This window comes from Triturus cristatus, chromosome 6 (assembly GCF_964204655.1).
Source record: "Triturus cristatus chromosome 6, aTriCri1.1, whole genome shotgun sequence".
Classification (NCBI taxonomy): domain Eukaryota; kingdom Metazoa; phylum Chordata; class Amphibia; order Caudata; family Salamandridae; genus Triturus; species Triturus cristatus.
The window spans coordinates 556,859,954-556,872,301 of NC_140589.1; the positions used below are offsets into that span (position 1 = coordinate 556,859,954).

The window sequence follows — 12,348 nt, forward strand, 5'->3', positions numbered from 1 at the left end:
CCATATCTTTGTCACAGTGCATATGCAACGTTACACTCCCCAGCACATATTTTATATTACAACTTTAGAGACTAGTTATGTTACACAACACTGCCCTGTACATATTACACTCCAAGGCGCATATCGCATAGCACGCGCTAGTGCCTGTGCGATCTCGCGCTCTCCAATGAATCTGTCATTGCGCACAATGTATTGCATATTATATTTCACGCCCCGGTTCATCTTATATCACACTTTTTGGTGCATAGTTTATACCATATACTACATCTAGTTTTCATTTTCAATCGTGCTCTCAGGACTATGTTCTATATAACACTGCGTCCACCTACCCTTTTCACGGGCATTACATTTTGCGATGGGGGTGGAGGTTCAGGGGGTGTTTCTGCCAAGTGAGCCCGGAGTCACAGTCACAAACGTCCTCTTCTTCCTGAATAAAAGTGAGATTATGCTGCATACTTGTTCATATTTTAAGTAGCTCGCACAGACACACATTTTAAAAACAATAAAGTTCCTAATACCCACCTTCTCTAAACAGTTAGCTTGCTGCCCCATCCACCTCCTCCCTATCCTCGGTTGTCTGAATCCATGGACTAGCCTCCTCACTCCTGCCATGCATGGTCTGATGTGCTGCCACTGCCCTCCATTTAGCATGATGTACCAGTCCACCCCTCCTGCCCTCCATTGCCCAATTCTATGGCCCATCATTGACCTCCTGCTTAGCCTCTGTGCTTAGCTTGCTGCCCCTATTCTCCTTCCCCCTGCCCTCCGATGTCTTTGTGCATGCCCCTGCTCCATCCTTTTTGCCCACCATGTTCCATGGACCTGCCACTCCTATCTACTCTGAGTGTTCTGTTGAGCTGCCACTCCCCTCTCAGCATTGTCAGATGACTGTAACCTGTCCCTGCCACCTCCACCCTGCCTGTCCACATGCCATGCCCCTATCCCCTTCCTCCTGTCCTCCATGGTCCATTTTACTGCCACACCCTTCTGCCCTCCCTGATCTGTTGTGCTGCAACTGCGCCTCCTGCCTGCCCCGCGCGGTCTGTTGTGAGGCCCCTTCCCCTGAACTCTCTTGTCTGTGCCCAGGTCCTGACCCTCCCTTCTATCCTCCATGGTCCTTTGTGCATGCCCCTGCACCCTCCTTCTTGCCCATCATAGCCATTGTGCTGCCACTAACCCTCCCGCTTGCCATGCATGGTCTTCTGTGCTGCCATGGCCCCTCCCACCTTCCCTGTGTGGTCAGCTAGCCTCCCCTGACCCCCTCCCACCTTCCCTCCATGGTCTGTGTGTATGCCACCATAGTCTCATTGTTGCTCTCCATGGTATGTCTTGTTTCTAGTGCCCATCCTGCCTGACCTCCATGGTCATCTTGCTGCTCCTGCCTTGCCCCCAGCCCTCTGTTTCCATGTGCAGACCCCCTATTCCCTCCCTTCTGGCTTGTCTGTTCCATTGTAATGCCCCTGATCCGTCCTCCTGCCATTTATGGTCTGTTATGCTGCAGCTTTCTCTCCTGTCTGTCCATTATGGTCAGCTAGCTACCATTGCCTCTTTCCCATCTGTTCTCTGCTGTCCATGTGCATGGTCCTGTCCCCTTCCTATTGCTTTCTATGGATTGTTGTGCTGCACTCCCGTCCCGTCCCGCATGCGCTGTGTGGTGTATTGTGCTGCTGCAAACCCTGATGCCTGCCCTGTAGGGTCAGTTTGGTGCACCTCTCCATGTCCCTCCTGTCCTCTGTTATCGGAGTCCATGTCCCTACCCAAATTCCTCCTGCCTACCATGATTCAATGTACCATACTTGCGAACATTTTGAACTTGGTAAGAGGGAGATTTTGAAAAAAAACTGGGGTATTGATTTTCCCCTTTGAGTTACATTGAAAAAGAGGAGATTGTAGACAGGAGACAGATCAAATAAAGCCCATTTGAGCTTAAAAACATTGGACGTTTCCTGGCTGAAACGGGTCTGTTGGCATGTATGGTTGTACTACCACTGCCTCTTCCTTCTGCCCACAATGGACTATTATATTGCCACAGCCTCTCTTGCCAGTCCTGTATTGTTGGTTTGTTGCCCCTGCCCCCCTTTCCACTGCCCTCCATAGTCTGTTGTGCTGCCACTGCCCTTCCTGCCTGCCCAGTGTGGTCAAATTGTTGCCTCTGCACTTTCCTACCTGCCTTCAATTTTCAGAGTCCGTGCCCCTGGCCTCTGCCTCTCAACAGTATCCCAATGAACAACTAGATTGCTAACATTCTATATTTATTACAAAAGTGTGGAACGCCTGACGTCATCTTGATGTAATCAAAACTGTAATACCTAGAGTATTTCCTTTAGAAATAACATATATGAGAGGGTCTTATTTGCATCAAAATTATGGTTAGTGCTCTAAAAAACTAAAATGAGGACATATTTTCTGAGTTTTCAAATAGCGACAAAGAACTTTTAAATTATTTGTAATCTTTATGTTTTTTTATCCAGTTGACCACTTGATTAAATGTTGCACCTTGGCGAGAGGATGTGGTGTTACTTCCAGAGCTGCAGACTTTGCAACTGGGGAACCAGGTTAGAGTGTCTGCTTCAGCTCAACATTCTGTGATTCTGGTCCAATCACTTAATCTCCCCGTGTCTACAACCAAAATGAATTTGATCTTGTGTGATGTAACCAATGCTCATGTAAAGCATTCCAATACCTGACAAGTCTGCACTATATAAAACTGCAAATACACCAAAAATAAGTGTTTTGCACACATCTGTCATTGGGCTACATCTGGGTGATATTTGTGCTGCATTTAGGCTATTTTGTGTCTGGTGGCCATCTTGGGAGATTTATTTGTTATGAAGTTTCCTAATTTCCTCATGTACTGCAGTCTCCTCAGTAGGAAATGCTTTCAGTTTTTTACTTTGATTCCATCAAGAAGGTATTCAGATATGTCACACATTTGCCATAAATTCTGAATGTTAGCACTCTAGTTGCTCATTAGATCACTGTAGTAAAGCTTCTGCTCACCAGGGAAGTCTGCTGCTGGTATTCAAAGTGCATGTTTCAGTCTGCATGTCAGAATTTTTTAATGAAATATAAGAGGATTTGAGAAGTCACTCAAAATGTGCCCTCATTTTTCTTTCTGCAGCACTAATCATACTTCCTATGGCAAAATGAACCCCCTCATTTTGTTCCTTTGTAAATTAAATGTTTTAAGAATTACCACTTTATTCCAACCAAGATGGCTTCAGGTGTGCCATACGTTTGTCATAAGTAGGACTGTTAGCGCTCTAGTTGTTCTTTAGAAAACTCTGGGAAGCTGCAGTAGAACACAAAGGAATCAACTGACAGTCTCTGCCCTTGTTGGATGTACATGTTTTACTGAGAATGTCAGACTTGATTCTCACATGACTGAGAAAGATAATGTGAATTTACAGAAAATATACTCTCAGTTAGCTTATAGATCACCTTCCAAACCTCTGTGGGAAAAGCATGAGAAAATAGTTTTCTCTCGAACATGATTCATGATATCACAGCAGAAGGCTTTTTCACATGGTAAAATCACCTTAGAACACACCACAATTCCTAAAATGAGTATGGTACCATCAACAAATGATTTATAATGTAACTAAAATCTTAAAACCTTCTATTAACTGCAATGCTTTTTAATGAGGTGCTATCATGTATATTGGTCCCAAGATGGCTGCCAACACTTCTTGGATGAAGTGCTGACAGCCAATCAGATCTCACAATGAGATGTGTGGTTAGGCTCCGCCCAGATATACATGTGATTTCTCAGGAACTACTGAACGGATTTACACCATTTAAGCAAAAGGCACATGCCTGACCTGGGGACTACCTCTTTGCCAAATTTCAAGTAATTCTGTTCAGCCGTTCGGGCTGTACCTTCGACTAAAGGTCCTATGGGAAAATGCATGGGGAAAACGCGTTTTGGGACCCCCCCTTTTATCTCAGCCCCCGCTTGACGAATCACCCCGAGACTTTCAGGGTAGGAGCTGAGCAGAGCGCCCCATTAGTTTTGAAAATTTCACGAAGGTAAGTCAACCGGCGCCAAAGTTATTCAAAATAGAATTTTCAGATTTCCTATGGGAACTCGGTCCTAACTAGAACTATCTACTGGCGACCGCCAGTAGATATCTCACACACACTCTCACACACACACACACACTCTCACACACACACTCACACTCACACTCACACTCACACACTCACACACTCACACACTCACACACTCACACACTCACACACTCACACACTCACACACTCACACACACACTCACACACTCACACACTCACACTCACACACACACACACACTCACACTCACACACACACACACACACTCACACTCACACTCACACTCACACTCACACTCACACTCACACTCACACTCACACACTCACACACTCACACACACACTCACACACACACACTCTCACACACACACACACACACACACACACACACACACACACACACACACACACACACACACACACACACACACACACACACACACACACACACACACACACACACACACACACACACACACACACACTTATTTAACCACAAAAGTCAGAGGCCATTGGGAAGTATGCTTCTCCTCATTTATTAAACATGTGCCATCAGTAACAGCAGTGTCATCCAGCGCGTTTCGACCTGTTCGCCCCCACCCGGTATTGTCAACAGCCGATAGTCCATTTTCGGTTTCTGAATTTATGTCAGCATTGCTCACAACAAAGTATTCTAGGAGTTGTAGTAATATCTAACCACGTTAAAAAACAATTACAATGAAAATACAGGTTATCAGCAGAATCAAATCATATGTATAGCAGAGGAATGATCAAAATCCTTCCTCTGAGGTGATCCTGTACTTTCTGGGGCAACTGATTAGCAAACTATTTTGAACAAATAATGTCTAAGTGAGCTATTTGAGGCAGCTGATATTCACACCACTTGGTTGCATCAATTTGAATTCCTCCACCTTATTACCCTTCAAGCAAGGTATTGTTTACGGTCTCTCACGTGTTCTTTTCTTTAAGAGTTGTGTCACAGCGTTTCCTCCCAAATGGTCATTTCACTACATTATTCCAAATGAATGTGAAATTCCTCATTCTCACAAATCTTCTCTAGGAACGTTATTTGAGGCAGTCGACTTTCACAACAATCAGTTGCATCAGTTCAAATTCCTCCACCATATTATCCTCTTAGTGAGGTATTATTTTCAGTTCCTCATGTGTTCTTTCCTTTAAAAACCAGGTCTTATAGAGCTTCCTCTCAAATAGTCATTTGACTACATCATTCTAAATGAATGTGCAGTTCCTCATCATTGTTGAGCTCCAATGGGATCCTAGTGTAAAGTCCGATAATATATCAGGATTCCCTTTGTGTCAGTAGTTGAACTGTATCACTGTCTCTTACATCTTTTTTACATGCTCAGTTCCATAATATTCAATCCCTTTCCAGGTATCATCCTCATGTTCTTTCATTATGTGTTTAGCAATTGCGTATGATGGATCCATCTTCAATTGCTCTGATGTACTCCAATATTTGTTTCCTTAATTGGTAGATGGTGTTACACACATACTTTAGACCACACTTGCATCCAAGAATATAGACAACATAGGTTGTTTCACATGTAATTTTCTGTTGGATTGTGATACTCTTTCTATTTTTGGACTTGATTTCTTTCCTATATCTGCCTGTTTACATGCTTTACAGATCACACATTTCCAATCCTTGAACTATTCATCTGTGTATATATATATACAAACACACACACACACACAGATAATTTCCTAAATACATGTACAGAAAAATTAAATTATATTTTTATATAGATATATATGCATGTTTACTATGTCATTTAATTTACTAGAGTGCTAAAGTACAGCATTGTTAAAGTACCTTTTTAACTGATCTGCGTGGCACTTACCTGCATGGTAAAAACTGAATGGTACAGTTATTGAATGGTAAAATTTGCATGGTTTAGGTGACAGACCCAGGCTCTACACCCAACCTTCCGTGGGTGGCCAACAGCTGATGCGTACAACCTCAAGCCAGGCCTTATGCCCAACCCTCCATACAGACAGCAAACACGCCCAGCACAAGACGGTTAGCCAAAAGTTCACCTAGCTGTAGTGTCAAGCCAGACGTTTAAAACAATCCTTAATTATAACTGGGAGATATCAGACTGAAGTAATATTAAGATCCACTTTAAAAATGAAAGATTATCAATACACAAACTATACATTTCTTAAACCAGATTACAGAATAGGGGATGCCAAAGGCCTTTATAACAATCTGTTAAAAAAGAGTAGTTGTAGCAAGCAGAATGTTATTTTCACCTAGTGTCATGAGTTGATTAATTCCTGAAAGGATTCTTTCGCATTCTTCATCTCTGGTCCTGGACCCCCATTCTCCATCCAATGGTTTGTAAATCAAGTTTCTAACCTCGTTACTGGTTAGTGGAACACTTAATCCAAGCTCTTCCGGAAAAACAGCTGAAATATATCAACAAATATTAAACTAAGCATCTGTAAATAATTCGCTTTTTAAAATGTTTAACAATGCTTCACTCATCTTATGTTTATTATGTCTAAGTTGGGAGGAAGTCCATTAAGACGTCATAGCACCCAACATAAAGCATGTCTGCACCAGTCGCCTCAGTTCAAATTTGATTTCTGGACCAAGGCCAAGATGCGATAGATGGAAAATAATTTCATATTTAGCAACAATTTAAGAAACAGGTAAACATCCACTATAAGAAAGGGGAGTTGAGAGGGGTGTAATGCATTAATTGGAGCTGGTCTTTAATCACAAAAAATATTCCCAAAATGAATTAACTTGTCTTTCTAAAGGATTGAGACCCCAACAGATACCTTACTTGAATTATTCCCAAAGCATCCTACAAGGGTTGGGTAGAGGGCAAGCACAAAGTGACACAAGGAGTTGTTCCACTATGTCATTTCCAGGGTTGTACAGAGCAACAAGACACCAGGATGCAGGTGCATAGGTATAGACATTTCTGGATCCAGTCTGGTGTCTAGGGATATTCTAAAGGTTGGGAGTATACAGCTAGAAGCATCTACCGGAAGCACGTTTTACTCTTAATGTACCACTATTCTCAGTAGAAAAAAACATACAGACAAATTGCTTCTAAATATTCCTTCATCCTACTAAGCCCTTATCACGTTTAAGAAACTGCAACTTCTCAATAAAACTAGAACACCACCAATCTACACAAAATCTCTGCCTCCTAGAATATACAGTCTTAGGAAAAGATTGCCTCAAAGATTAATAAAGATCTAGTCTCTCAGGTTCCAGGCTATCAGACGTAACGTTGGCAAGTTGTGATTCAACAACCTACAACCTTCCTAAGAGGAAGGCGTGCTCTGAGCTTAAATTGAAACGCAGCTTTGCAAACGAGGTACGAAATATCCAGATACCAAGGTCATATGCCCCTATCCAGATCAATGCACCTTGCAATAGCTAATCAACTACATGGCTCTTGGAATCAGAGGATACAGCATTTGTCAATGATAACTGTAAGGAAATGCCTCTTTTGTATGGTCACACCCATGTTTTTGGACTGATGCTGCAGGTTTTTGGACTAAAAGTGCACTGAGGGCTTCTAACCACACCTCAGCGCCAGTGCACTGAACCCAAAACACGTATGTTAGATTGGCTATACCTAACTGGCATAAGCTAACCTACATATAAGTCCCCAATATAGGGTACCCAGAGCATGCTAGAAGGTCACGCAGGGGATTTCAGCACCAGTGGTGCCACCCTGGGTGTGATACAAGTAAACCGAGCCTTCTGTTCTGCCACTACAGACTGGAAGAGCAGCTTATAAGTGCTAGACCGACTTTCCATTCAAAGCAATGGCAAAGCCAAAGCTCCATCTGCAAAATGTGTACGTTACCCCTGTGGCAGTCCTACAGAGCCTAAGGCAGGGTGCAACATATTTACGGGCATAATAAATACGTTAATTACCTTCAGTAAAGGCTTATCTGGTAGAGACGGGATCTAGCAGCAGATTCCTTACCTTTGAATTCTCCGCAGGCACCAGACTGGGTCCAGAAAACTTTCTGCGCGTTTGTAGAGGATATCGAGCAACTCCATAGCGACACTCTCCACCGGATGCAACGTCGGCGGAGTACATATAAGCCCTCCCTTGACGCACTGTCAGTTTCTTAACTATTTTTTGCGCCAAAAACGTCGAGCCACTTATAGAAATTGCCTACGGAAACTGTGTGCCCAAAAAGAGACATCTTTATGTCAAAATATGAATATGCTACTTACCAGTATGCATCTGTTCTTGGCATGTAGGGCTGCTGACATTCATATCTGTGCATAGATCGCCGCCTAGTGTTGGGTCCGGATGTTTGCACGTTGTTGTCCTGGAAGAGTCTTCGAAGTATCCCGAGATAGGTGACTCCTCCCCTGGACCACAGTGCGCATGGGCATCCTCTCCATCCTCAGATTGTTTTTCGCCATTGTGGCAGTGATGGAGTAGATACAGAAAGTGATGACCATGCTATACAGTAATTCTGAGAGCTGCAGCTGCTACAGGCGCCGGGGAGGAGGGTGGGCGATATGAATGTCAGCAGCCCTACATGCCAAGAACAGATGCATACTGGTAAGTAGCATATTCAGTTCGAGGCATGTGGGCTGCTGAATTCATATCTGTGCATAGAATACACAGCAGTACCTCCTATTAGCGGCGGCCACCAGTGCCAGCTGCAGCGGTCTGAAAAAGAGTTTTGAGAACAGCCTGTCCTACAGCTGCCTGCTGTTTTGAGTGTACATCTACACAATAGTGTTTGGTAAATGTATGTATAGTGGACCATGTGGCTGCTCTACATATATCATGTAAAGGAATGTTTCCTAGGAAAGCCATGGAGGCCCCTAACTTACGTGTTGAGTGGGCTCGTGGGGGAATCGTTAATGTGCGTTTAGCCTTTTGATAGCAAATTTGAATACATTTAACGATCCATCTGGCTATACCTGCTTTGGAAATGGCGTTGCCCTTATGTTGTGGAGAAAAGGCAACGAAAAGTTGTTTTGTCTTCCTAAAGGGTTTAGTTCTGTCTATGTAGTACATGAGAGCTCTTTTTACATCTAGTGTATGGAGCATTCTCTCTGCTACATTTTGTGGATTTTGAAAGAAAACGGGCAGTTCAATTGTTTGATTCATGTGGAACTGCGATATTACTTTAGGCATGAATTTTGGGTTGGTACGTAGTACGACCCTGTTTGCGAGAACCTGTATGAATGGCTCTTGAATGGTTAGTGCCTGGAGTTCACTAACTCTTCTTAGCGAAGTGATTGCCACTAGGAAAGCTACTTTCCAGGTGAGGAATTGAATCTCACATGAGTGGAGAGGTTCGAAGGGTGGGCCCATCAGTCGGGTGAGGACCAAGTTGAGGTTCCACACTGGCGCTGGTGGGTGTCTTGGGAGAATTACTCGTTTAAGTCCCTCCAAGAAGGCTTTGATGGCAGGCACTCTGAATAAAGAGAGGTGTTGCCTGTTTTGGAGATAGGCTGCTATTGCAGTTAAATGGATACGTATTGAGGTGTACGCCAGATTGCATCGGTATAGGTGTAAGAGGTAACAGATTATGTTTTGAATGGATGCGTCTAGCGGGTTTATGTCATTGTTATTACAATAAATGGCAAACCTCTTCCATTTGGCTGCATAGCAAGCTCTGGTAGTGGGTCTCCTAGCTTCCTTAATGATCTCCATACAGTCAGGTGGCAGGTTTAGGTAGCCGAACTCTAGGACTTCAGGAGCCAGATCACCAGGTTCAGCTGTTGCGGATCTGGGTGCTGAATTTCTCCAAGGTTCTGCGTCAAATGCGCGGGTTTGATCCGCAGCCTTTGGTGCGGCACCACGGAAAGTTCCAGAAAGGTGGTGTACCATGGTTGGCGTGCCCAAGTGGGAGCAACCAGGATGAGTGTCAGTGAGTGTTGTCGCAGTTTGCGTGCCACCAGCGGTATCAACGGCGCTGGGGGAAAAGCGTACGCAAATCTGCCGGACCAGTTCATCCATATCGCATTGCCCTGCGACTGTGGATGTGGGAACCTGGCGGTAAAGCTTTGGCATTTTGCGTTTTCGCTTGTCGCGAATAGGTCTATCTCTGGATGACCCCACTGTTGGAAGTACGGTTGGAGTACTGACGAGTGTAGCTCCCACTCGTGCATCTGGTGGCTGTGTCTGCTGAGCAGATCCGCCATCTGGTTGTCCTTGCCGGGGAGGTGTTCCGCCATGAGGAATATTTGCTTCGCTTTTCCGCTGCTGGTTATCATGCCGCCGGTTCATCTACGAACACTGAGATTAATTGGTCCAACAATGGATTCATAATCGACCTGACCCACTATCCTGTTTCTACACGTGACGTTTTTGTAAAAGATCTTGCCTTCGTTTTTATACTTGTGGATGTGCTATTACACACCTGCTGTGCGGTTCGACTTTGTGATCTGGGTTTCCCCTGACTCTACGAATTTGGAATAGGATTACTTAAGTTACCTACTCTGTGCCCTGAAGAAGTTCCTGTGTGTTAGGAACGAAACGCGTTGGCTGCCTAGTTTGCTTAATAAATACGAAGATCGTGAGAAGATCTTTTGGAATACATATCAATTTGGACCTGGTTATTTGAGTGCACCTTCCTTTGTGTATAAATTCTTCGCCATGAGGAATATGTTCCTCTGAATGGCCCACTTCCACATGCTCTGAGCCAGATGAGACAACTGTGGAGAGTGCGTTCCTCCCTGCTTCTGTATGTAGTACATGGCAGTCATGTTGTCCGTCCGGATCAACACGACTTTGTTGCACAAGTGTACCTTGAAGGCTTTCATTTGCCAGGAAGATTGCCATCAGTTCGAGAAGGTTGATGTGCATCTTCTTTTGTTGTGTTGTCCATAGTCCCTGCACTGTGTAATTGAGTACATGAGCTCCCCATCCCTGGAGAGACGCGTCCGCTGTCAGTATCATTTGTGGAACAGGCTCTTGGAACGGTCGACCCTTGCAAAGGTTTTGTGGCTTCCACCAATGCAGAGAATTGTATGCCCGACCGCTCACCAACACTAGGTCTTTTAGTTGCCCGTGAGCCTGATTCCATTGACGCGCTAAGCACTCCTGAAGCGGGCGCATATGTAGTCTCGCGTGTGGGACTATGAAAATGCAGGAGGCCATCATGCCTATCAACTGCATGAACACTCGCGCAGGAAGGGAGTGTTGGGGTTTGAACTTTGAGATCAGCATTTGGATGCCGTTGATCCTCACTAGATTTGGCTGAGCTGTGGCTGCCAGAGTGTCTATGTTCGCACCTAGGTACTGTTGTACGTGTGCGGGTTGGAGATGTGATTTTGGGTAATTTAGTGAGAATCCCAGACTGTGAAGAAGGTGAATGGTGCGGGACATGTGGCTGGCACATTGCTGGGCTGACTTTGCCTGAACAAGCCAGTCGTCCAGGTAAGGGTAGACGTGTATGTGTTGCCTCCGTAGATGTGCGGCCACAGTAGCTAGGCACTTTGTGAAAACTCTGGGTGCTGTTGTCACGCCGAAGGGAAGGACTTTGAATTGGTAGTGCTGCCCCTGAATAGTGAACCTGAGTTTTTCTGTGTGATGGGTGTATGGGTATGTGGAAATACGCATCTTTGAGGTCTAGCGTGGCTAGGAAGTCTCCCTGTCTGAGCAGTGGGAGAACCTGCTGTAGGGTGAGCATGTGGAAATGCTCTGAGAGAATGTAGTGGTTGAGGGGTCTCAGGTCTAGTATAGGTCTGAGTGACCCGTCCTTTTTGGTATTAAGAAGTACAGAGAGTACACCCCTGTCCCCTGCTGGTGGACGGGCACGACCTCTATTGCGCCTTTTTGCAGCATACTTAGCACTTCCTGCTGTAATAACGCTAAGTGCTCTGAGGACATAGGACGTTGCTTTGGCGGTATTGTGGGTGGAGTGGAGGTTAGTTCGAGGCAGTAACCGTGTTGGATAACATCTTTGACCCACCTGTATGTGGTGATGGTAGTCCACGTGGACAGGAACCGCTGGAGTCTTCCCCCGACAGGTGTTATGTGGTCGGGGGGAAGGGAGAGGGCGTCACTGTTTGTTTTTGGGGGAGGACCTGGTATTGCCGTAACCGCGTCCTCTGCCCTTCGTGCTGGAGCCACGATATCCACCTCGGGTGTTTTTATCATAGGTACTTTGTGTTCCCCCTTTATTGTAGGTTTGCTGTGACCCCTGTCCTCTACCTGCTCCTCTATTTCCGGGGCGACGAAAGGAGCCACTACGAAATGTCTGCGTTTGCAGAGCCCCCATCGACTTTGCAGTGTCTGTGTCTTTTTTAT

The 12,348-nt window shown here is 44.9% G+C and overlaps 1 protein-coding gene across 4 annotated transcripts in view; it reads right to left on the minus strand.

The window, feature by feature from the left end:
* Window positions 1–12,348, minus strand: part of PHIP (PHIP subunit of CUL4-Ring ligase complex) — a 1,862,070-nt gene that overhangs the window by 632,657 nt on the left and 1,217,065 nt on the right. For all 4 annotated transcript variants that reach the window (XM_085610989.1, XM_085610988.1, XM_085610991.1 and 1 more), the window contains exon 30: window positions 6,344–6,499. In XM_085610989.1, the coding sequence (XP_085467115.1) occupies window positions 6,344–6,499 (156 nt within the window). The remainder of the gene's footprint in view (window positions 1–6,343; window positions 6,500–12,348) is intronic.